This window comes from Magnusiomyces paraingens, assembly GCF_902498895.1.
Source record: "Magnusiomyces paraingens strain CBS 517.90 genome assembly, contig: contig2, whole genome shotgun sequence".
Lineage (NCBI taxonomy): Eukaryota > Fungi > Ascomycota > Dipodascomycetes > Dipodascales > Dipodascaceae > Magnusiomyces > Magnusiomyces paraingens.
The window spans coordinates 3,597,702-3,621,501 of NW_022474068.1; the positions used below are offsets into that span (position 1 = coordinate 3,597,702).

Consider the following 23,800-nt stretch of genomic DNA (forward strand, 5'->3'; position numbering starts at 1 on the left):
AGTTTAAGTGCGAAATGCTTTAAAATTAGGAGTTATAGAAACAAATAAAAATTACAAAATAACAAGAGTTAAAAACTAAAAATATGAAAATTGAATTAACACTCAAGTTGTAACTAAAATTTTAAATTAACTTATTATTATTATTAGATGAAATTGCAGAGCTTTTTTATTTTATTTTTTTTTTATTTTTTTTTATTTTGACTATTTGACTGTTTGAGTGGAAATAGTCCAAATCAAGCAGTAAAAGGAACGGACAATTATACGCATAACAAATTCTTAAGATTAGAATAAATTTAAACCAAAAGTTTGTTATAATGTCATGATAACCAATATATAAAATTGTTAATAATAGTAATAATAATTTGGAGCCATCAACTCTTTAAAAAAAAGAAAAAAAAAACATGTCCATTATACGATTTCGTAAAGTACTCAATTATTATTTCATAATCAGGAAATGTTAAACTTTTAATCTTTTTTTTTTATTAAAAATTTTTAACGAAATAAAACGTAAAAAGCTTTTTTTTAATATTAAAAAAAAATTATTGTGGTTTTAAAACAATTAAATGATGAACTTGATTTATCATTGACCTCCCATTAATCTTCAACTTTTAATTAGCAGAAATTCTACAGTAATAAAGGAGCTTTTAAACTTTACTAATGATAACATTTAGAAACTTATAGTATAATAATTTTTTTTTTGTTTATGATTTTATCAATTTAATAATCACAATATTATTTTACATAAAACCAAGTCTTCGATTGTGCTCAAAGGTTTGATTGAAACAATTTTTATTGACCCTAACCCTTGTGGAATCCATGTTATCTTACAGTTTTGAAAAATACAATTAGAAAACGGTGTTTATCAAAAGTAACATGTTATCCTACAGTTTTGAAAAATACAATTAGAAAACGGTGTTTTTCAAAACTGTAAGATAACATGGATTCCACAAGGGTTAGGGTCAATAAAAATTGTTTTAAATCTTTGAATATCGTACTCGTAATGCTTTCCCCATCTTTTTTTAGAAGTTAGAACATCACATATTACCCTTTATTTTTCTCATCATTTTACTGCAATATTTAAAAGCATATGTCACATGAATACCATTCATTATATATGTATGTTTTAACACGAACAAGATCTTTATATGTATTAATCAAAAAGTCAAAAATTTCTTTCAATTGGCTGTTCTCTTTTAAAGAAATCAATCATTTATAAAAACAGATAATTTTTTTTTTAGATTTAGATTATTTTTATAGAGAAAAAAAGCCTATTTCAATAATTGTTTAGTGATCGTGAGAAACTTTTCTTATATTTATTTTACTATAGACAGAATGGCATACTTTTCAATGCTTTATATGTCAAGTTAGCTTTAGTGAAATATCACATTCAAGCTTTTTAAAAAAGAATCTTTGGTTTTCAGTTAAGAGGTTTTTAAATATGACCAAAAATTGAAAGAGAACTGGTAAAAATAGGCATATTAGAAAGTTTAATATATATATATATATATATATTAGCAAAGTCAACCTTAGACATAATTTATAGGGATTATTATTTTTGAAATTATCAATTTTTTTTTGAAGATAACCTAAGAATGAGATGGCTTGGACTGAGAAAAACGAAATTAATGTGGATGAACAAGAATTTTTAAGGTTAGATGAATCGATATTAATATTATACAAACCTTTTTATTTTTATTAAAAATACAAATGATAAATATTCTTTTTAAAAAATGAAGTATAATTTATAATAATTTGAATAAACTAGAATTGAGCTTTTATTTAATTTTTTTTTTTTTGAAAAGTCCTGAGAGGCTTGAATTTGAATGAAATGTGTTATTAAACACTGGACTAAACAGTTTGATGTATCAATGATATCTTTGAAATAAAGCAAAAGTACATGTATTCCCAAGGATTTGTCAAAAAAAAAAAAAACAAATTCAAATGGAAAGTGACTGTCATTTCTTGGTCTAATTTGAATGTTTATAAGTATACAATTGAGTGAAAAGTGATAAAAAAAAAAAGCGGCCTGAAACATGATTGGAGATAAACTTATTTGAGTGGTTGAAAAAAAAATCTCCTACATCTCTAAAAGTTACCAGCATATCTGGTAAGTTAAGTCTTTTTGATTTTTTTTTTTTCATTCCCCACTAATTACCGAGATTAATTTTTTTTTTGTTTTACCGGTTTTTTTTTTCTAATCTTTAAAAAAAAAAGAAAAAAAAATAATCCGAGTACCAGTCATCATCATCTATCTCGGATATTCTATACCAGATTCATTTTCTTATTTCCCTGGCGGGTATTTTTATTTTTATTTTTTTTTCAATTTGATCACCGATCAAGTTTTTTTTTTTTTTTTTAACCGCCAATATTGGTTATGGTTGAGGTGGATGTGGTAGTGGGGGTAGAAACAACAAAACAAACAATCAAACAAAGTTGAGAGTTTTTAGAGCGATACCGGCCAATCCTTAAAAAAAAAAAAAAAAAAAACCACACACACAGATGAGCAGAAAGGTACAAGCACTTGTAATTGCACAATTCAGTGTGCGCGCGCTATCATTAATCGTTTATCGCCAAAACTCTCTTTACTCTCATTCCTTCCCCCCCCAAAAAAAAAAAAAAAAAATACACCTATACCACCACCACTGACTACCACTTACCAACCCGCATTAGGTCTCGGTCTCCATTTTCTTTGCCAATTAAACGTATAAAAAGTCGCCCCCTTTCCCTTTCTTTCTCTCTTTTTTTTTTTTTTTTTTTTCTTTCTTCTTCTTTTTTTTTTCATGTTATTTAAACACTTTCTTCGTCCTTTATTCACTACCCCATCCTTCCCATCCATCTTATCTCGCACAATGTCTACCTACGGACCTAAAGCCGCCGAGCGTATTGCTGGCAAAACCGTTCTCATCACTGGCGCATCTGCCGGTATTGGCAAGGCCACAGCTCTGGAGCTTGTTGGTGCTGCCAATGGTAACCTGAAATTGATTCTTGCAGCCCGCCGCGTTGATCGTTTGGAAGAGCTTAAGAAACACATTGAGTCAGAATACAGCAACGCCAAAGTCCTGGCCGTCGAACTTGACGTGTCCAAGCACGATACCATTCCAGGCTTTGTTTCTAGCCTGCCTGCGGAATTCGCTGATGTTGACGTGCTCATTAACAATGCAGGCATGGTCCATGGCGTTGAGCGCGTTGGTGATATCAAGTCTTCTGACGTGGACGTTATGTTCAACACAAACGTTTTGGGTATGATTGCTCTGACACAGGCCATCATTCCTATCTTTAAGAAGAAGAATAGCGGTGATGTGGTTAACCTGGGTTCCATTGCTGGCCGTGATCCTTACCCTGGCGGTGCCATTTACTGCGCTACTAAGGCTGCTCTGCGTTCCTTTTCACACTCTCTGCGCAAGGAGGTTATTGACACCCGCATCCGTGTCATTGAGGTTGATCCTGGTGCTGTTGAGACTGAATTCTCTATTGTCCGCTACCGTGGTGACAAGGGCAAGGCTGATGCTGTGTACCAGGGCACTGAACCTCTTGTTGCTGAGGACATTGCTGAGATTATTACTTTTGCTCTGACCAGACGCCAGAACTTTGTCGTTGCTGAGACCCTTGTGTTCCCCTCGCACCAGGCCTCTGCTTCTCACATTTACAGAAAGCTTTAAAATTTTATAACATATATATATATTTCTTATTTATTTTAATTTTTTTTTTTTTTTTTTTTTTTTTTTTGATTCAATAAACTAATAAAAAACAAATTCTATTTCCTAAGTAAATATCTCAACAGTACTGTGTTGAAGGCATTGGGGTTATCGAGATAAAGATGGTGGCCAGCTTGTGGGATTTCCACATAGTCTGCTTTTCTATTAATTGGAGGTGTAGTTTGCTGTCCATTGCGAGAAGCAGCAGCAGCTGCAGTTTGAACTTTAGCGTCCAGCGCATTTAAGGCCTTTACCGCTTCAAATCCAGCATCGACGTCCATCCAGTCCTGCTGGCCGTACATCCACAATGACGGGCACTTGAGCAATCCAAACGTACTATCAAGACGGTCAAGAAGAGGCATTCGTGGAAGTGCGCCTGGGGCCAAAATACGAGTAATGGCATATTCTCCAGACCCAGATCCACTCATGATTTTGTAAGCATAAGTGTGCATGGCGTCACGCTCGGCGATAGTGAGTCCGTTAAATCTATTGTATGACCAGTAGGACACCAGCCGTGGGCCGAGGAAGGTGGATGCGCGGATGAAGAAGAAGGGAGAGTAGTGGTTATTCCAAAGGTAAGAAATACGGGGTCCGAACCGTAGTCTACGGTTTTCAGCACTGCGCCAACCTTTTGGTCGTTCGCCAAACTCGGTAACCTCCATTTCAGGTTGGTTCTTATTGTTAAGGGTATGGTGATGAGTGTCATGATCTGCGTGTTGAATATCAGATTGAGGCTTGTCGACTTCATCTTGAAGAGTTGGCTCGTCTGTTTTGTCAGCTTCTTTAGATTTAGAAAGAAAGGCTTTTCTAAATGAAGTTTCATTATCGAGACTTGGATCGTAGCCACGCTCGACACCAGCTGGGGACACCATGACGAGACGTTCAACTCGTTGAGGGTATCGGAACGCATAAGCAGCGGCAAAGTATCCGCCCATGGAATGACCCATGAGGGTGAATCGTTCGATACCCTTTGCGGCACGCCATGCTTCTAGGGACTCGACGAACCAGTCTTCAGTTTCACGGGTGACGACATTTTCATGAAGGACTTGGGATTTTTGTGGATTAATGGGGGAAGGTAGGGTTACATTTTCAGTTGCGGATAGATCGGAGGTACGCACTCGGAATTTTGGTCTTGAGGATCCGCCGTAGCCCAGCCAGTCAAGTGCATAAATGCTCCAGGATGACCCGAGACCTGCGGCAAGTGGGCCAAAGTTTTTAAAGAAGAAGGATAGACCTGCACCGTATCCGTGCATCATAACTAGGACATTTTTTTCCTTTTCTGGAGGGGTGGTGATTGCGTATTCATTGATGAAGTAAGTTTTAGGGGGATCAGAGGAGGATCCGCCAGTGATGGCAGCTGGGACGGTGATTTCAGTATGATTATGTGCGACTGTACGGTCTGCGGGGATTCCTTGGACCAAGTTAAGGATTCCATCTTCGGCGTCTACTTGGGAAGGTTGCCAGAGCCATTGTTTGAAGGCATCTTTATAGCCTACGACTGAGCGGCCTGGTTCAGATCTTGAAGTTCGTTGTTGTTGTTGAGAGTCTTGGTGGTCAGAGGTAGTTGAAGACATTAGAGTAGAGTAAATGATGGATAAGAATAAGAATAAGAATAGAAGGATATGAGATTTATTAACAGCCATATAAGAGGGGAATAAAAAAATAATAAAAGTGAATAAAAATAGAAGAATTAATAAAAGAATAAGGAACTTGAAGGAGTTTTTATGATAGGAAAAAAAAAAAAGGGGGATTTAATTTAAATTTAATTTAAATTTTAAAGATATAAAAAAAAAAAAATAAAATCAACGTAAGGTATTTTAGAAAATGTTGTGATTGTAACTGTAAAAAAAAAAAAAAAAAAAACGGAGATATTAGAAAAGCCTCGTGTGCCTGTGTAAAGTTTTGTAAAGTTTTGTAAAGTCCTGTAAAGTCCTGTAAAGTCCAGTAAAATTCTGTAAAATTCTGTAAAATTCTGTAAAGTCCGTCAGCCGTTCATAGACAAACTGATGCCATGCCAGGTCAGATGGGATTTACTGGAGACGGAGAAATACAAAAAAAAAAAAAAAAAGAACAATAAAATCTAAAATAAAAAAAAAAAACGAAGAAGAAATGCAAAGATAAGAAAAAAAAAAACATTTCTATTCATTTCATTTCATTTCATTTCATTTCATTTCATTCATTTGTTTATTTATTTGTGGCTCAGATCTGACGACTGTCGGGTCGCACCCGGTTTGTTTGTTTGTTTGTTTGTTTGTTTGTTTGTTTGTTTGTTTGTTTGTTTTTTCAGTTTTATTTTTTATTGAGATATTTTTCATGTGAGATCAGTGGAAGTTTACCTAAATAGTCATGCGGCTCAATTGAAATTCTCATTTAATTTTTATTTAAATTTATTTAAATTATTTATTTTTGTTTATTTTTGTTTATTTTTAAATTTTTAAATTTCAAAAAAAAAAACAATCACCGCGGTATTTTGAATTTTTTTATATTTTTTTTTTCTTCTTCTTCTTCTTCTTCTTCTTCTTCTTCTTCTTCTTCTTCTTCTTATAAACTACCTTGAAAAACATAGCTTTAAGCCAGAGAGTTTTTTTTTTTTTAAATATGATTTTAAATAGACATATATGTATATATATGTTTTTTGAATCAATCATTCTAATCTTTCATTTAAAATGACTATTATTATTAAATTGAAATTTCTTTTCTAATTTTCTTTTCAAAAGATTTACCTCCTATATATATATTTTTTTTAATTTAAATTTATTTTTTTGTTCAGCTTTTCGGAACTATCGGCATAATAATATGGACCACCAGTTTCTTTCAATTCTTTTAACTCACTCGCTCACTTACAAAAAAAAAAAAAAAAAAAAAACAAAACCTCCATTCGAAATCTTCCAAGTCCATCTTCGTGATATTTCTAAGCTGATTGTAACTTTTTTTTTTTCAAGGTTTCTAATTAAAAAAAAAAATAATCACTACACACATTCACATACACAAATCCACCTTTCGGACCCCGCTTTTACTACAATTATTTTTTTATTTATTTAATACACAAGATAGTGATAGGAACCTACACGGATCTCACGTGATGACATAAAGACAAACAAGTCATTTTTCTTAAGCGACAAAAAAAAAAAAAAAACCCCCGGACCCGAGCAAAGATGCCAGTTACAGCAAAAAAAAAGCAACAAAAAAGCAGCAGTCCCAGTTCAACCATTTTGAACTTTTCTGGCTGACACAAACAAACCAACAAAAATTTTCTGATTGAACATCTTCCCTATCACTCACAAAAGAAGAAAAAAAAAAATTAGAAAATTTCTAATACAAGATATTTTCAAAATCTTCATTCCTTTCTTCTTTTTCTTTTTCTTTCATATCAGCGCACTTGTTCTCTCTTTTTTTTTTTGTTTTATTAACTATTCCCCAAATAAATATCCCTATAGAAATTTACATACCCTAAATACAATGGCTGAAATCGATGCGCATCTCGTGGAACCCCACGCTGAAGAAGGCTTCACCCGTGTTGCAAAAGATGTCTTTGCTGGCACTTGCGGTGGCATTGGTATGCAAAAGAGTCATCACTTTTCATATAACCTACAAGATGAACCCATTAATTAACAAATAACCCTTTTTTTTTTTCATTCTCTGTTTACAGCTCAGGTCCTCTCTGGTCAACCTTTCGATACTACCAAAGTTAGACTCCAAAGTGCACCTGAAGGAACTTACACAGGCGCGTTAGATGTAGTCAAAAAGCTCCTCAAAAATGAAGGCCCGGCTGGCTTCTACAAAGGAACCCTCACACCTCTCGTTGGTGGTAAGTAATTAATTAATTAATTAATCAATCAATCAATCAATCAATTAAACAATCGGTCTCCACGTTTTTCTAACAACAAATTCTAGTTGGCGCATGCGGTAAGCTTATTTATACCCCCTCCAAACTAATTAATTAAAACTTGCACTTTCTAATATACTTTACCAAGTCTCTATCCAGTTCGGTGTCAATGAGTTTATGAAACGAACCTTTAATGCACAAAATGCCCGTGCTGGCCACCCAGGTGCTCATCTATCTCACACCCAATTCTATATCTCCGGTGCAGCTGCTGGCATTGCTAACGGATTCTTGGCCTCCCCCATTGAACACATCCGTATCCGTCTTCAAACACAAACCACAACCAAACTTTATGACGGGCCTATCGATGCCATCCGTCAAATTAATAAGGCAGCTGGCTTCAAGGGAATTTTCCGCGGATTGCTTCCAACCCAGATCCGTGAAGGTCACGGAATGGGTGCTTATTTCTTGGCCTTTGAGGCTCTTGTCGACCATGACATTAAAACAAACAAAATCCAACGTAAAGATATTCCTGGCTGGAGGCTCTGTCTCTACGGAGCTTGTGCCGGCTATGCCATGTGGTTCACTTCATACCCTATTGACGTGGTCAAATCTAAGATGCAGACCGATGCACTTGATCCAGCAAAGCAGCAGTACAAGGGAATGATCGATTGTTTTCAGAAAATCTACGCAACAAATGGAATCAAGGGCTTTTTCCGTGGGTTTCTTCCAACTATTTTGCGTGCAGCCCCAGTCAATGCATGCACCTTCTATGCCTTTGAACTGACTATTAGATATTTGGGTTAATGGGTTAACCCCCCCACAAAACAAACAAAAAAAACAATTTAATAAAAAAAACAAAAACAAATCATTAACTACATCATTTCTCATTTACTTTGTCTCAGACTCTAATCTTCTCAAAAGATAATCCACTTCAACCTTGCGAGTAAGAGGAATAATCCACTCTTCGTAGATACGTCGCACAGCCTTGGGATCAACCTTACCTTGGGGTTTCTCACTCCATCGGAGTGTGGGATCCACACCATAAGTCTCTGCCTTTTTCTCAATGCGGTCCAAAATGCGAGCTTCCACCTCAGGCTTAGTAATGGCTTGCTCAATGCCCCTTGCATCGCGCTCTAAAATCAATTTTGTAAACAATTCAGTCTCCGACTGGAACTTGCTTTCAGCTACAAACTTGCCAAAGTGAATACGACGTGACAAAGCCTGCAAGCATTCCAAGTCTGCTAGCGCTGTAGATCCAAAGTTTTCACTCTGGTCTTGGTCTCCTGCAGCCACTAATGGCACAATCTGCTTAATATACAACTCCTTAATCTCCTCATTAATGTTAACCTCATTGGTATACCATGCCAGGACGTGGGGGTAATTAAGCGAGGGCAGAATAGAAGCAGGCAAGTCTGCGCGTGGTGTGAATGGTTCTTCATCTGGAGATTGGTACCTTCGGACTTTAGATTGGATACATTCAGATTCAAACAAAACCCAGTCGAAAAAGGATCCGGACCAGTTGGGGATGGGGATTGCGGTGGGGTTATAAATAGAAGGCGATGTGAAAAATTGGGCTCGTTCAATCAAATTGAACAGAATGGTATCCTCAAGACGAGTCAAAGTCTCACGGATATTGGCAAGATCGAGAACTGATGAAGGGTTTGAAAAGTCCATTTTATTAACAGGAAGAATTCTAGAAAAGAACCGTCTAAGTATGGGCATCAAGAGGGGGAGGGAAGAGAGAGAGGGAAAGGGAAAGGGAGGGAAAAGGGCCAAAAAAAAAAAAGCCAGTGGTGGATAAAATTTGGAAAAAAAAATAAAAAAAAATGACACACACAGAGAAAAAAAAAAGCAATTTTTTTAAAAGACAAAAAAAAAACTCCACTTAAAACCCTAACCCATTAATTGATCATCTATTATCAAGCTTAATCGAGGGTTTCTTCTTCTTCTTCTTTTCCACTCCAATTATTATTATTATTATTATTATTATTATTATTATTATTATTATTATTATTATTATTATTATTATTATTATTATTATTATTATTTTTAAATCACCACTTCCAAATGCAATCATACACTGAAGATTCCATTGGGTTCCGACTACAGAAGGTTCAGATTCTCTTGGAAGAACTCAATTCTGCCTTTTATTTGTGCTCAATTATTAGACAGAGCTATGACACCCGTGAATTTCGCCGGACACTATACTCCAGCCCAGAGCTACTACATGAACAGCCATACTTCCGCATGGACATAACCCAAAAAAGGTACTCTAATTCAGCTTTGAATGGTGTTCTTAATGAGGAAATTTCCCTGATAAAAAAGAAAACGATAAAAAAGGGAAAAACCCAATCTCGAGAAACCACTTATAAAAAAGACTTTTTGACTTTTTTACTGGACAAACAGCCACCACCAACACTTGGGTTTTCTCTAGTCATGATGACCTTGATGACTCATAATACAGGAATCAATCATTTAGAGCTCGCTAAATCAGATGCTCCAGAATCACAGATCTTTGCTAAACTCATGGCGGCTACCAAATCAGATCCTCCAAGGGAAGTACTGGAACAACGAGAAAAGGAGTTAATTGCATTTTACAAAAAGCATACAATGAAGATTCTTTTGCGACATATTTCACGCTGGTACAAGGATAAAAAACTCGTTTTCCCAGGTGACATCAAGTTGCATTCTGATCGTGTAGAACGCGAATCACAGGAAGCACTGATTGTTGTCAAAAGCCTTATTTTCCCTGAATATAATAGATTTGCAAATCTTGCAGTTAAACAAATCATGGGCCATGACCGTCCCAAAAACCATCTTCCATACGACACTCGGCTACGCACTCTCAATGCAGTACTAGCCAACTTTTGTATATCACTACCTGCACGTCTTTTTGAGATGCTTTCACGATACTTTGAGACCAGAACTATGCATAGTCTTCAATCATTTACAGATGATTATGGCCAGCTATTACAACAAGCAATGTTAAAAGAACTTAATTTATATCCAAAGGATCGTGGTCTTAAAATTGATACAAAAATATCATTAGAATCTTCATTACGAATGGTTGAAAGAGTTACGGCGACCATGGGTTCTATTCCACTCACACTTTCTGGTCGAGAACAGTTTTTGCGCTCACGACCTCCTGCAGAATCTCTTCCTGAGGCCTTCCCAAGTTTAATAGCTTCTCTTAATGACCGTAAGCAGGTTTGTTTTTCTTCCTTTTTCCGGTTTTCCACTGATGCAATTCAGGATATGGCCCCTGATGAGAATGGGGTTCTTCAGATGCTGATTCAACAGGGTGCTCAGGTACCTACATGTAAGCGCAGAATTACAAATTGGAAGATTAATCGGGAGGTTTTGCTAGACCTTAAAGTGATGAGTCTACCACGGTTAATTGAAGAGGCATATGGATTAAAACCAGGAACCATTTTGGGGACAAGTATAACAAATAAATTTAGACTACGTGTGGATGAGACTTTTGAACCAAGGGCCAATGAGGAAAAGGGGACTCCACGGTCTTTATTCCAAGTCAAAGGTATTGGAGAACTGGAGGCCTTGGTGGGGATTTTGTTAAGGTACATGCGGGTTGAGCAGTTTAATGCTGGGATGTAATGAATGAATATTAATTATATATTTAAATATTTGGCTGCAGAAAGTCTTTGTAACGACAACATGGGGAATCAGAAATTGATTTACAAGTGGAAACAAAAAATAAAAATAAAAAAATTGAAACTATCTAATAAAGGTAATAATACTTGTAATGGTATTAATTGGATACAACAGTAGTCATAATTAGATATACCGCAGTAGTAGTAGTAATACTAGTAGTAGTAATTAAAGGGAAATGATACTTTGAAGAAGAAAGAAAAAAAGAAATTCCCAGAATCACGAACTTGAAGGTATCCGCAAGGGTTTGGGTGGTATTTTCATTCTTTCTTTTTATTTTTATTTTATTTTATTTTATTTTTATTTTTAAATAGTATCTGAAAAAAAAAAAAAATAATTAAATAAAATAAATAAATAAAAAGGAATTTTCTTTAAAGCCTTGAATTTATTAAAATTTTTTTTATAAAATTCTAAGAATTCTTTAATTAAAGGATTTTTTTCCCTCCCCCCTCTAAAACACAGTCAGAAGTCGAGTCATCAGCACTCATAAATAAATTTATTTAATTGGGTTTTCAGTCATTTTTTATTTTTATTTTTTTATTTTTTTATTTTCTATTGCTGACTGACTGACTGACTGACTGAAAAAAAAAAAAAAAAATTTCATCACCGCCACTCATTGGAATTTTTTTGTAATTTTTTTTTGTTGAACATTTTAATATATAAAAAGACTTTAAAATCTACACATTTTATTATTATTATTATTATTAACATACAAACAATCAAAACTTACATATATTTAAATCTCAATTCATTTTTAATTAATATTAATAATGGCTACTACCAAAAAGTTCAAAACTACTGAACTCTACGTTTATGATCTTACACACCGATTTCAACTCACTCCATTCACGGCATCAGTCTCCGTGACACAGGAACTCACTGAAGAAAATCTCAAAAATCTCGAAAAACATAACGAACAACTTACAGATAATGGAGTCGCCACTTGCAATTACTGTGGCCCCATCCCTAGAGATACACAAGACCCAGATTACTTGAGAAATCATTACCGACGAGATTACCACCGTTACAACATTAAGCGCAGTTTCCAGCATCTTTCCCCACTGACTGAAGACGAGTTTGAGCGACTGGTGGGTGAACTGGATGAAAGTATTTCAGGATCAGACTCAGATGATTCTGCATCAGATTCAGAGGACAAGACCAACAAAATTGAAGCCCTCATGCGCAAAACTAACCTCGAATCTATTTCAGAATATAATATCCAGCAACAAGAAGAACATCTCATGTCCTCTAACTCATCAAACAATACACCATACTTCTTATACACTGCCCCACAGTTACCTGAAGACAAGACCTTGGCCGTATACAAGGCTGTTCTAGATACCAAGTTCACAGCCCCCAAGGGAGATGCTGTGGCTCCCCTGGCAGAGCGCATGAGCGAGAGTCTAGAAGCATTAAATGCGGCAGGGACTTCTGCGATTTTCATGATTGGAGGTGGCCATTTTTCTGGAGCCATTATCTCACACCAGCGTTTACGTCAAACTCCAACATCTACCAACCCATATGCCGATGTTCAGGTTCTTGCCCACAAGTCGTTCCACCGCTACACAACGCGCCGCAAACAAGGAGGGTCACAAAGCGCAAGCGATAATGCGCGTGGGAAAGCTAACTCGGCAGGTTCATCTCTCCGTCGATATAACGAGGCTGCTTTGGAAAAGGAGGTCCGAGAATTGCTTGTTGAATGGGCAGCTCCATACCTTTCAAAAACTTCAGCAATCTACGTCCGCGCCAATGGCCGTGCCAACCGTGCAGTGCTCATGAGTTTTGCCGGTTCACCCATCAGCGCATCGGACCCTAGAGTAAAAACTTTGCCTTTTACAACACGCAGAGCTACAGCTACTGAGATTAAGCGAGCTTGGTGGGAACTGAGTCATGCAAAAATCATCAATAAGCCTAAAGAAGAAACTCGCAAACAAACCAATACTACAGCTACATCTACATCTACAAGTTCTAGCAAGCCTACCGAACAAAAAGAATCTCCCAATGACGTGCACACACGCGAACTAACTGCACTTATTCGACGATCCAAAATCCCCAGTCTGCTAGCATATCTTAAGAAAAACAAATTAGATGCTGCCACATTCAGACTAACACCTGCAGACACACCTGAATACGCGGCGGCCCCAACTCTACTACACTATGCGGCGGCACGCGGTGCACACTCGATGATTGTACCGCTGCTCAAAACTCTTAAAGCAGACCCCACGGTGCCCAACACTGCGGGACGCACTGCTGCGCAGGTTGCTTCTGATAAAGCGACATTTGGGGCATTTTGTGTTGCACGTGCAGCCATGGGTGAGCATCCTGCAGTATCATGGGATTGGGATACAGATGCACACGTTGGCGCAGCAGTGACAAAGGAGGAACAGCGGGCACAGGATGCTCGAGATGCTGAGGAGCGCGATAAGGTAAAGGCAGCAGAAGCTGCAGCTAACCGAGGGATCTTGGAAGAAGCTCAGAGAGCAGAAGTGGAACGAATCAAGAAGGAAAAACGGGCTGCGGAGGCTCGCACAGCTGCACACTCACATACCCTTGGCGGCGGCGGCGGAGGAGGAGGAAATGCTGGGGCTGGGCTGACGGGGTTGTCGGCATTGACTGCAACACTTCTTGAGCTTGATCCTGAAAACCGTCGGCGGTTTGAACGGGAGCAACGAGCACAGGCCATTGAAGCACGATTAAAGAAACAGAATATATAGAACCTCTTTTTTTTTTTTTAATTTATTTAATTTGATTTAAATTATTATCTACTACAAAAGAGAGAAAAAAAAAAAAGAATTAAAACAAACAACCTTTCCAAAAATAATATTAATATATATAAATAAAACTTTTACATTCTAATTACCAAAGAAACCCTCGGCCTCAAGGTGGAGGATAATTTGGTGAACAGCGGTTCGGACGCTGATTTGGGTCAAATCGACAGTAAGATCGGGCTTGGTGGGGACCTCATAAGGATCATCAACACCAGTGAAACCCTTGATTTCGCCATTGCGGGCACGCTTGTAAACACCCTTACGGTCAGTCTTCTCAGCATGCTCGAGGGGAGTGGCAACGTGAACCAAGAAGAAGTTGCCGCCAGCCTTTTCGACAGTTTCGCGGGCAACCTGGCGGGAAGACTCGTAGGGAGCAATGGGGGCAGCAATGACAGCGGCACCAGAGCGGGTAAGTTCAGAGGCAACAAAGGCAATGCGTTGAATATTCTTGTGACGGTCTTCACGAGTGAATCCAAGCTCACTGGAAAGCTCAGCACGAACAGTCTCACCGAGCAGCAGCGAAACCGAACGGCCAGCTTGTTGGTTGAGAGTGACCTGAAGAGCACGGCCAACAGAGTCCTTGCCAGAGTTGTGGTAACCGGTAAGGAAAATGGTAAAACCCTGTTGGGTACGGGGAGGGTGAGATTCACGAAGAACCTTGACGACTTCAGGGTAGGAGAACCATTCAGGGATGGGGAGACCAAGCTTCAAGCGCTTGCGGAGCTCGGTACCAGAAATGTCAAGGGTCTTGACACCTTCAGGAACAGTGTCCTTTGGAGCATATTCATCCTTATCAGGAAGGTAAGTCATTTGCTGGAAGGGGACGACCTCAATGCCGAGTTCATCACGGTACTTCTCGACGAGGGTCTGAGCGTCATAAGGACCGTAAAAGTCAACACCCTTAGAGTTCTTACCAGGACCAGCGTGATCTCTACCAACAATGAAGTGGGTCACACCGTGGTTCTTACGGATAATTGCGTGCCAGACAGCTTCTCTGTCACCGGCCATACGCATGGCAAGAGGGAGCAGAGAGAGGTAGGCAAGACCATTGGGGTAACGGGGGAGAATGGCCTGGTAGACACGGACACGGGTAAAGTGGTCAATGTCACCTGGCTTAGTAAGACCAACGACTGGGTGGATGAGAACATTGGCTTGGCGAGAACGGGCAGCACGGACTGTGAGTTCACGGTGAGCGCGGTGCATTGGGTTTCTAGTTTGGAAAGCAACAACTTTAGACCAACCGAGCTTTGTAAATTGGGAGCGCAGTTCGGCGGGAGTGTTACGGAGACCGACATAGTCGTAGTGGTTAAGTCTATTAATAGCCTGGAGCTTACCACCGACGTAGTATTCCTTAGCGGTGTTAAAGAGGTAACGGATGGCAGGGTGTTCTGGGTCACCACGGAAAACGTGCTTGGCCTCCTTTTGCTTATCTGGTTTGTAAACGTCTTCAACGGTAAGGATAGCGAGGGGGACATCATCACGGAAATCACGGAGGGTAATTCTGGCTCCTGGTTTAATTTGAGAAGTTTCAATTTCTTCTTTAGAGACATCGAGGGTGATGGGGATAGGGAAAAGGGTTCCGTCAGCAAGACGCAGGTTTTCAACAACACCATCGTAATCCTTTTCAGTCAAAAAGCCTTCGAGGGGGGAAAAGCCACCGGAGATGATAAGTTCGAGATCACAAAGTTGGCGTTCAGTGAGGATAATATCTTTAAGAGTTTCTGACTCGGTATAGAGTTGGTCTCTGATGGGAGCATCGCGAGCAATAAGGTCCTTAAGGACGCCTCCGTGGGGTGGGTTAGACATGTTGAGGTTGATTTGAGGGAAGGTTGAGTGAAAAGGGTGAAAGAATTACAAAAAAAAAAAAAAAAAAAAATATGAGGAAAAGAAGAAAGAAAGGAAAGGAAAAAAAAGAAGAAGAAAAAGAGAAAAGATGGGGAACTCAATTGCTTTTATATGGAAATTAAAAAAAAGAAAAAGAAAATGAAAAAGAGAATAAAATTTTCACTTAGCAAAGTTTAAGTAAAAAAAAAAAAAAAAAAAATTTCAGAAATTTCACATTTGGAAGTTGTTGATTTGGCTATCCACTAGCCACACATAAACACACACACACACACACACACACATACAAAAGTCTTTATATAAAAGACTTTAAAATAATTTAAATTTGCTTCTTTATAGTTTTAACAAAAAAAAAAAAAAATTTATATAAAAATTAATAATAAAATAAAAAACTACATTTTAATCTTTTATTAGAATTTCAAAATATAAAGACTTTTATATTTTAACAATTATATTATAATAACAAATATATACCATATATAAAAACAATTTCCATGAAAAGATTCTTTTTCTTCTTCTTCTTTTTCTTCTTTTTCTTCTTCTTTTTCTTTTTCTTCTTCTTCTTCTTCTTCTTCTTCTTTTTCTTTATTACAATTCGCGCAACTCGGGCACCGAATGACGACATTTTTATAAAATTTTCATAAATAATTATTAAGTCCATACACACCTTTTCTTTTTTTCTTTTTTTCTTTCTCTTCTTTTGCTTGATTGGGCCTGTCCTTGCCACAACGCCACAGCGCCATCTGTAAGGCTGATGAAATCATTTCACGTGCTGTGGCGCAACAGTTTTTTTTTTTTTTTTTTTTTTTTTTTTTTTTTTTTTTTTTTTTTTTTTTTTTTTTAAAAAATTTAAATTTAAATTTAAATTATTTTCAAAATTTTGATCTTCCCTCTCCCCCCCCTCCCCCCCCTGCCAAGAACAATGGACTGCGGCTCAAAAAAATGCGGCTTTTGTACAAAAAAGGAAATTATGCAGGCTGGAGAAATTTATTTTATTTTATTATTAAATTTGATCTTTGAATAATTTTTCAAATCAATTTCAAATCAATTTCAAATCAATTCAATTTAAAAATTAAAAAAAAAATTAAAAAATATATATACAATCGATTGTATATCTAAACAAACTTCAATTAATTTTCAATTGTAAAATAAAAATAAAAAACCAAGTTTTTATTCCAAGAATTTCTCAGTCACCGCCAAGATTGTGGCTTCGTTTCTCAATCAATCTTCTTCTTAAAGTCTTTAAAGCCTTTAAAGCTTCTTCTTCTTTTTTTTTTTCCTATTATCTACTACTACTACTACTTTGCGCCATTTGTCTATGCTTCTGCGCAATTCAAGCCACACACACACTCACACACATTCACTGATTTTTTTTTTTTTTTTCTTTCTGCTCCACTCAAGCCTTCTCGCCTCTTTTTGAAATATTCAACTTCTAGGCAAGCCTCATTTTTATTTTTTCATTTTTATTTTTTCATTTAATTTTTTATTTATTCATGAGGTCTTGGGTTGCTGCTACTGAAGTTTGATTTTCTCGTAATTACGCATAAATACTCACTTAGTGCCAACCCGTCAAGCCTCCACATCCGTGCGGCTATCCACAATATGGGCCACACTAGGTGTGGCAGAATCATTCCATTCTATGTACTACATTTATAAATATATTATGGCTACTATCGATAGCAAAAAAAAAAAAAAAACCTCCACTCAAGCCACATTTCTCTTAAATCTATCAAAAATACCATCATCATCACTCACTTAATCTCATTCAAACTCAATCGCACCATCAACACACTGTGACCCCCGCTGGTCCGTCACACAAACAACAACAACAACCCCCTTCAACTCTCTAAACTCAACCGTAATTGCTTTCTCAACCAATAACGGTGCAACCATCCGGTACCGAAACCGCACTATACGCCGACCCATGGAACCAATCATCACACCAGCTTGTGTTGCAAGCGAAAGTACGACCGTCGCAATCAAAGGTCCATGAACTAAACATCCACTTAACCCTTCCTCTTCAATACAATACAACGGATCATAGTGCATCCGGTACCCATTGAAAGTCACCGCAGAATACCGAAATAATGTTACCATACTCAGAGTAAACGTATGCTGAAACACAGGTGGCCCGGAATACTTTGGACTAATAAATGGTGACTCGCCAGACTTGGACGGTGCACTCCGATTCGACATGTAAACCATTGTCCTTTCTTCTTTAACCGACCATTTATCGTCTCCAGTTCCTGTAGCCACTTTCTCTATAAATCCACCCCCACTACTAACAACATCTTGTGCATACATTCGCCTCTCAAATGTCACAAACAGCCGCTCCTGCAACCTATTCTTATTCTTATTCTTATTCTCCTCCTCGCCTACTATCCCACTAGACTTACACTTATATTCCACACGAGCCACTCGCTCAATCGCACTACCAACGGTTCCTAGTGTCAATGGTCTTGCGTTAAACTCTATACTCCCACCTGCCCACATCCGCACTGGGAACAGTTGTGGGTCAGGTGCAGCTGCTCGCACACACCCGGCCCTCGTCAGCTCTTCCTCGGACTCCAATCCGTTAAAATAAGCAAAATGATACCCAACAGGCACCGCGTCTCCGGCCACTAAAGTCCCGCGAGAAATGGGAATGTGGCCCTTCAGAGTTGCATCCATCTTGTGAGTTTGCATTGGAGATAAATCCTCGACATAGGTCCAAGGTCCCCTAAGTCGCATATCTTGCACAGCTCCAAACCCTGGGCCACGAACTGCAGCTGTGGTATAATGACGAATGTGTTTAACCAGTGCTTGCTTCATTTGGAATGCGGTTGAGGTAAATGAAACAAACAAACAAACAAACAAACAAACAAACAAACAAACGGGTAAGACTTTTTATACAAACGGAGATCACGTGTAAATGTCTCTGTATATACCCGTGGTCTCAAATAGGTACCAAGGCAAAAGAAGATTGTGATCCTCCAGAGAAACAATCGAAAAAAAAAAAAAAAAAAAAAAAAAAAATATCAATGATTACTGGATTTGAATATAATTTTTTTTTTTTTTTAGATTAATTTAAAAGGTTTTAGCTAATTTCTTTAAAAAACAATTTCAATGATCATTCAATCTGATAACTTGAATCACAATCCCTTAAACTCCTTTACACTCCTTACACACACACACACAAAAACGTGGGGCTACCAGCAACCAACCAGTCAGCGGCATTACTAATTTTACCATCTGTTACCCTGTCTACGCCGCACGTCATAGGTAAGGTGGATTGCCGCAAAAAGACACCTCCTCGATCTGAGGCTGCGGAGATCCGAAAGTTTTAAAAGCTTTGCTCAATATTGACTTATAACTGACTGACTGACTGACTGAAAAAAAAAAAAAAATTCCTTCCTAAACTTCTAAACAACCCTTTCTCTCTCATCTACTAAACATCCAACCAATTTCATTTAAAATGTCATCCTCTTATGATCCCCTCCTGGATTCAAATATCCAATCTTCAAATACAAATAAAGTCCTTGACCTAGCTAAACATGCTGAAAACAAGCGTGCATTAATCGTCCAAGCAGGCCTTCTGGTCCTCGTCCTTACCATCCTCCATGCCATCTTCACACACCCAATTATTACATTCTTTGCCCCCCATCCCATCCTCAACTCTCTAGGACTGGTCTTTTTAGCACACGCTTTACTACTCACCCAACCTCCACCAATCTCTCCAGTACACAAAACTCTTTCAGGTCGTATCCATGGAATTCTCAATACCACCGCAGTAGTTCTTTTCCTCACTGCTTTCTCTAGCATCTTTTATAACAAAGCTATCCATGCTTCCCCTCACATTACCACATGGCACGGACTTTTCGGAATCACTACCTATACCCTGCTCTCTTTAATCTTACTCTTTGGAATCTCCATCTACTGGTTCCCAGTCAAAGTCTTTGGCTCTGTCGCCAAAGCAAAGTCTTTCTACAAATACCACCGTATTGCAGGCTATTTCACTCTCACTCTGGCCTCCTTGACTATTCTTCTGGCCCTTGACTCTGACTATAACAACAATGTCTTGCATATCTCTTACACCGTCGTCGGAATTGCTGTTACTGCCATTTGGGGTGGTCTTGTGTTGGGCCTCACTCCTTCCAGACTAGGATTTATCTGATTTTGCTTTTTATATTTTATTCTACATTGCGCTTCCCCTTTACGTAAAACTGTATTATCATGGTTTTACCTATATATTATATAGTTAGTTGCTGAATAAGACCGGTTAGTAGATTTTTTTTTTTTATTGATAACTTGAGTTGGACCTAAAAACAAACGGGTGGGGTTACCAGTAACGTATAACACGGCTGAAACCCTTTCTAACGTTAGAGTGTAAGTTGCTCTTACACTGTTTATATATATAACGGCTAAATCTTTATTTTTTTTGATTCTTTTTTCCCTCCCCCCCCCATGTTAGGGTATTTATTATCTAAGAATTGACCACCCAACCCCAGACTACTCTCAAAATAGTTTCACAGGAAACAATTAAAAAACAACCAAAATAAAAAAAAAAAAAATTAATCACCCTCCTTAAACTAATTCCATATAAAGAAAAAAAAAAAAAAAAAAAAGGCAAAACGGGTTTCAATCCCACAATCATCATCGTTTTTGCTCAAAAACTTTGTTAAACGCTTTTCCCGTCAATATTCCATAGTTGGAAATTTTCACAGGATTGCAATTAATTTCTTTTTATAATCAGAAGATCTTTAATTAAAAATAATATGAACTCTTAAATTGACAATTTATTTTATTAGTACTTTTAAATAAAAACAACAGGAGCTCAGGAGCTCATCAACTTCCTACCAAATTTGATGGAGGTTTGATTTTGATAATTTTGTTGAATGTGCGTTCTAACCCTAGCCCTATTCTAAGTCATGTTTAGAATGAATTTATTTAACTCCTTGTTTGACTCTACTATCGAAAAACAACTTGACTAAAACCAATTAAACTTACAAAAAAAAAAAATGGTGCAATCTTTACAATCCTTACCTACAGAAGCTCATTTATCCATTTCAGAATATTTGTCTTTGGAAGACTGCAAAAATGTCAGTCATACTTCTTCTCCGCTTTTAGAAATCTATAGACCTATAGTCTATCAATATTGTGTCACTTTAGAAAAACCAATTGATGAAAACGAAGAAGAGGATTGTCTTTCCAAGAACCAATATGTTCCACTTTCAATAATCTGTCAACCAACAAAAGCATCTTGGTTTCCTAACCAATCTTTATTGAAACTAAAAATTAATATTAATTACTACGACAATAAAAATTTATATCACAAGCTTTTATGTGTATTTGCAATCCACCCAAAGGACTACCCTTTAATACAAGAAATCAATTTTCGCAAGTCTCTGATTTTGTCACAAGTTTTGCTAGAATCTAAACTTTTCCAATCAATACATATGCTAAAAGTTCTTAAACCAGAAATACAAATAAATCCACCTTTTGAAATATGCGGAGGAACATTACAACTTAATCTCTTGCAAAGTCCAAAATCTTCAATAAAATTGAATAATATTAAAAAAATAAAGTTCACAGAAATTCTGGGTTTACCATTAATATCAAAGTCCACTTTCCCAAACGTCGAATATGTGGAAATAGAAGAAATAATTTTTGAAGCTAAAACAGAAGACGCAACTATTTCATTAATCAAAACCATTTCTCTTTTCTCGAAACTTAAAAGTGTAAAATTAAAATTAGGATTCCCTGAATATACAGATTGTTTTAAACTTCTCAACCAAGGAATTACCCAGTTACCTTCAGGCTTATCTAATTGCGAATTAATTATTTGTGGTTCTGAAAGAAGATGGTGGCGAACCACCAACCCGGTGATTAATGAAGAAAGGATTATTGAAATACCGCAAGTTACTTCTTTATCTCTTTATTCATTTGTTCCCTTGATCCAAAAATATCATTTTTCAAGAGCCAGTACTGTTGTTTTGGATATATCAATTGAGGATGTAAATTTTTCTTCATTTGGTTATACAGTTTCCAACGTTACATCTCTTCAAATACTGATTCCTTCTAACCCTGCTGAATATCTAAGTGGTATTGTGTCATCTCTTCCAAAATTTTTAAATTTAAAGACTTTAAATATCAAATTCATTTTAGAGTTTTCTGATGAGCGCTTCTCAGCATCCGTTAAAAGAATGGTAGAAACTTCTAAACATATTGCTATCCCATTAAAAACCAAAGTCCCTGTTTCCCAAGCTGATTTGATGAAGCAAATTGGAAAATACTCGATTGTTTACCAATTAATCAAACCCAATCCTTTGAACTTTTTTAAAAATTTGTATACTGACCCAGTAACGTTTCTTTCTAAACCAAACCGTTTGTTTTTTAACAAACATGACGATGCAACTCCATATTTGATAATGTGTTTCCAGGAAGCTCTTTTTAAATCTATCGGCAAACTTAAAAAGCTAGAATATCTTCATTATGAAGGTGCTGATTTTACATTTAAACCACGTATGCTGGGAAAATCATCGCTATATTCACCTTTACGTCAATTCACCATTCTTTCACTCCAAGAACTTGTCAGTTCAAATAACAAGTCCCAAAATTTGAAGCAAGTTATACTAAAGTACTCATGTTCTATGGAATACTTTGATCGCAATGATTCATTTGAACAGCTTGCTGAAGAAAGTGGAGTAGTTAGTGGAACTTTGAAAAAGAAAAACGAGTTAATTATGTCAGACTGCTATACAATCATTCCTAAACCATGCAAGATTTATACTTATAGTTCACAAGAGGTGGAAAATCTTTCAGTTTTGTTTGACTTTGAGTATTTTGGGTCTCATGTTAAAAATAAAGATTGTATACTTTGTACCAATGCTAAAGAATCTATTCAAACTGTTGAAAATGAATTTTTTTCACCATTTTTAGAATAGTCTTTTTTGCAATAAATTATGATTTACTATAACATTTTTGAGGTTTGAAATTAAAACTTTCCAGTTTAGATATTGGAAGGTTCTTCTTTAAACACTATCAGCTTTCCTGGCTTTCTGAACACCTCATTCAAATAATATAAATAGCTTACATATTTATTCATTTTTTTTCTGAATCCTCATTGATTTATTGTAAGTGGTTCACATCAAACAGATTTTGGGGGTTTTAGAGTATGACATAAATCCGATTTTGTTTTCTTACACATTGAACATTTCAAAAATTAAAAGCCATGTCTTTTCCACTGAATCAGTAAATTATAATTAGCTATATATATATGATAGAAAAACGTCTATTAGAAATGTATTTTAAATTTTTTTGAGGTATAGCATGGCCTACCAGTCACAGACATTCGATGCTTTTTTCTTGTTATGGGAGAGTCAAACAAGGTCGTACTTGCTCAAAATTGTGGGGTAGTTTATGGAACCTTGCGAGGAAACAACGAGTTAATTATATCTGACTGCTATACAATTATTCCTAAACCATGCAAGATTTATACTTATAATTAATAATAGGGGGAAAAAATCTTTCAGTTTTGTTTGACTTTGAGTTTTTTGGGCCTTCTGTTGAAGATAAAGGTTGTATGGTATTTTTTTTACTAATGCCGAAGAATCTATTCAGCACGTTGAAAATAAGTTTTTTTTCACTAATTGAAGATTAGACGTTTTTTACGATGGATAATAAATCATAATATTATGATTTATTTATATATATATATATATTATTTTTGTTTTTAGACACTGGCTTACTTTGAAGCTTTAAACCAACCTTCCAGTTTAACTCAGTGTATAGCTGGTTTCTTAGTAAGTTAGTTAACCTGAGTCGAGTCACCTGAAAGTTTTGCTCTAGAAAGTAATTACTTTTTGTTATAACAGATTGTTTGGCCTTCCAAACACCTTACTTAAATTGTAAATTTTTTTTCTAAATTGTGATATATCTGCTAGAGGATATAGAAGATCTTCTTTATATACCCTTAACAAATTAATCTTGGATGGTTCTACATAGTTTATAATTTAACTATC

General features: G+C 36.6%; 10 protein-coding genes across 10 annotated transcripts; 6 read left to right on the forward strand and 4 right to left on the reverse strand.

The window, feature by feature from the left end:
- Window positions 1–2,849: 2,849 nt before the first annotated feature.
- Window positions 2,850–3,659, forward strand: SAPINGB_P002873 (uncharacterized protein; the record flags this gene model as incomplete). The annotated part of the gene is made up of 1 exon (XM_031997591.1): window positions 2,850–3,659. The coding sequence occupies one exon, from the start codon at window positions 2,850–2,852 to the stop codon at window positions 3,657–3,659; it is 810 nt and encodes a 269-aa protein (XP_031853482.1).
- Window positions 3,660–3,754: 95 nt separating this feature from the next.
- On the reverse strand, window positions 3,755–5,269 carry SAPINGB_P002874 (uncharacterized protein; the record flags this gene model as incomplete). The annotated part of the gene is made up of 1 exon (XM_031997592.1): window positions 3,755–5,269. The coding sequence occupies one exon, from the start codon at window positions 5,267–5,269 to the stop codon at window positions 3,755–3,757; it is 1,515 nt and encodes a 504-aa protein (XP_031853483.1).
- A 1,885-nt stretch (window positions 5,270–7,154) lies between these two features.
- On the forward strand, window positions 7,155–8,325 carry SAPINGB_P002875 (uncharacterized protein; the record flags this gene model as incomplete). Its single annotated transcript, XM_031997593.1, has 4 exons — window positions 7,155–7,251; window positions 7,345–7,503; window positions 7,590–7,601; window positions 7,670–8,325. 4 exons carry the CDS (start codon window positions 7,155–7,157, stop codon window positions 8,323–8,325), a joined length of 924 nt encoding a protein of 307 aa, XP_031853484.1.
- An 84-nt stretch (window positions 8,326–8,409) lies between these two features.
- On the reverse strand, window positions 8,410–9,243 carry SAPINGB_P002876 (uncharacterized protein; the record flags this gene model as incomplete). The annotated part of the gene is made up of 1 exon (XM_031997594.1): window positions 8,410–9,243. One exon carries the CDS (start codon window positions 9,241–9,243, stop codon window positions 8,410–8,412), a length of 834 nt encoding a protein of 277 aa, XP_031853485.1.
- Window positions 9,244–9,588: 345 nt separating this feature from the next.
- Window positions 9,589–11,136, forward strand: SAPINGB_P002877 (uncharacterized protein; the record flags this gene model as incomplete). Its single annotated transcript, XM_031997595.1, has 1 exon — window positions 9,589–11,136. The coding sequence occupies one exon, from the start codon at window positions 9,589–9,591 to the stop codon at window positions 11,134–11,136; it is 1,548 nt and encodes a 515-aa protein (XP_031853486.1).
- An 824-nt stretch (window positions 11,137–11,960) lies between these two features.
- Window positions 11,961–13,904, forward strand: SAPINGB_P002878 (uncharacterized protein; the record flags this gene model as incomplete). Its single annotated transcript, XM_031997596.1, has 1 exon — window positions 11,961–13,904. The coding sequence occupies one exon, from the start codon at window positions 11,961–11,963 to the stop codon at window positions 13,902–13,904; it is 1,944 nt and encodes a 647-aa protein (XP_031853487.1).
- A 138-nt stretch (window positions 13,905–14,042) lies between these two features.
- SAPINGB_P002879 (uncharacterized protein) lies at window positions 14,043–15,764 on the reverse strand (the record flags this gene model as incomplete). Its single annotated transcript, XM_031997597.1, has 1 exon — window positions 14,043–15,764. One exon carries the CDS (start codon window positions 15,762–15,764, stop codon window positions 14,043–14,045), a length of 1,722 nt encoding a protein of 573 aa, XP_031853488.1.
- A 1,797-nt stretch (window positions 15,765–17,561) lies between these two features.
- SAPINGB_P002880 (uncharacterized protein) lies at window positions 17,562–18,611 on the reverse strand (the record flags this gene model as incomplete). The annotated part of the gene is made up of 1 exon (XM_031997598.1): window positions 17,562–18,611. The coding sequence occupies one exon, from the start codon at window positions 18,609–18,611 to the stop codon at window positions 17,562–17,564; it is 1,050 nt and encodes a 349-aa protein (XP_031853489.1).
- A 643-nt stretch (window positions 18,612–19,254) lies between these two features.
- Window positions 19,255–19,953, forward strand: SAPINGB_P002881 (uncharacterized protein; the record flags this gene model as incomplete). Its single annotated transcript, XM_031997599.1, has 1 exon — window positions 19,255–19,953. One exon carries the CDS (start codon window positions 19,255–19,257, stop codon window positions 19,951–19,953), a length of 699 nt encoding a protein of 232 aa, XP_031853490.1.
- A 2,029-nt stretch (window positions 19,954–21,982) lies between these two features.
- On the forward strand, window positions 21,983–22,723 carry SAPINGB_P002882 (uncharacterized protein; the record flags this gene model as incomplete). Its single annotated transcript, XM_031997600.1, has 1 exon — window positions 21,983–22,723. One exon carries the CDS (start codon window positions 21,983–21,985, stop codon window positions 22,721–22,723), a length of 741 nt encoding a protein of 246 aa, XP_031853491.1.
- Between the last annotated feature and the right edge of the window lie 1,077 nt (window positions 22,724–23,800).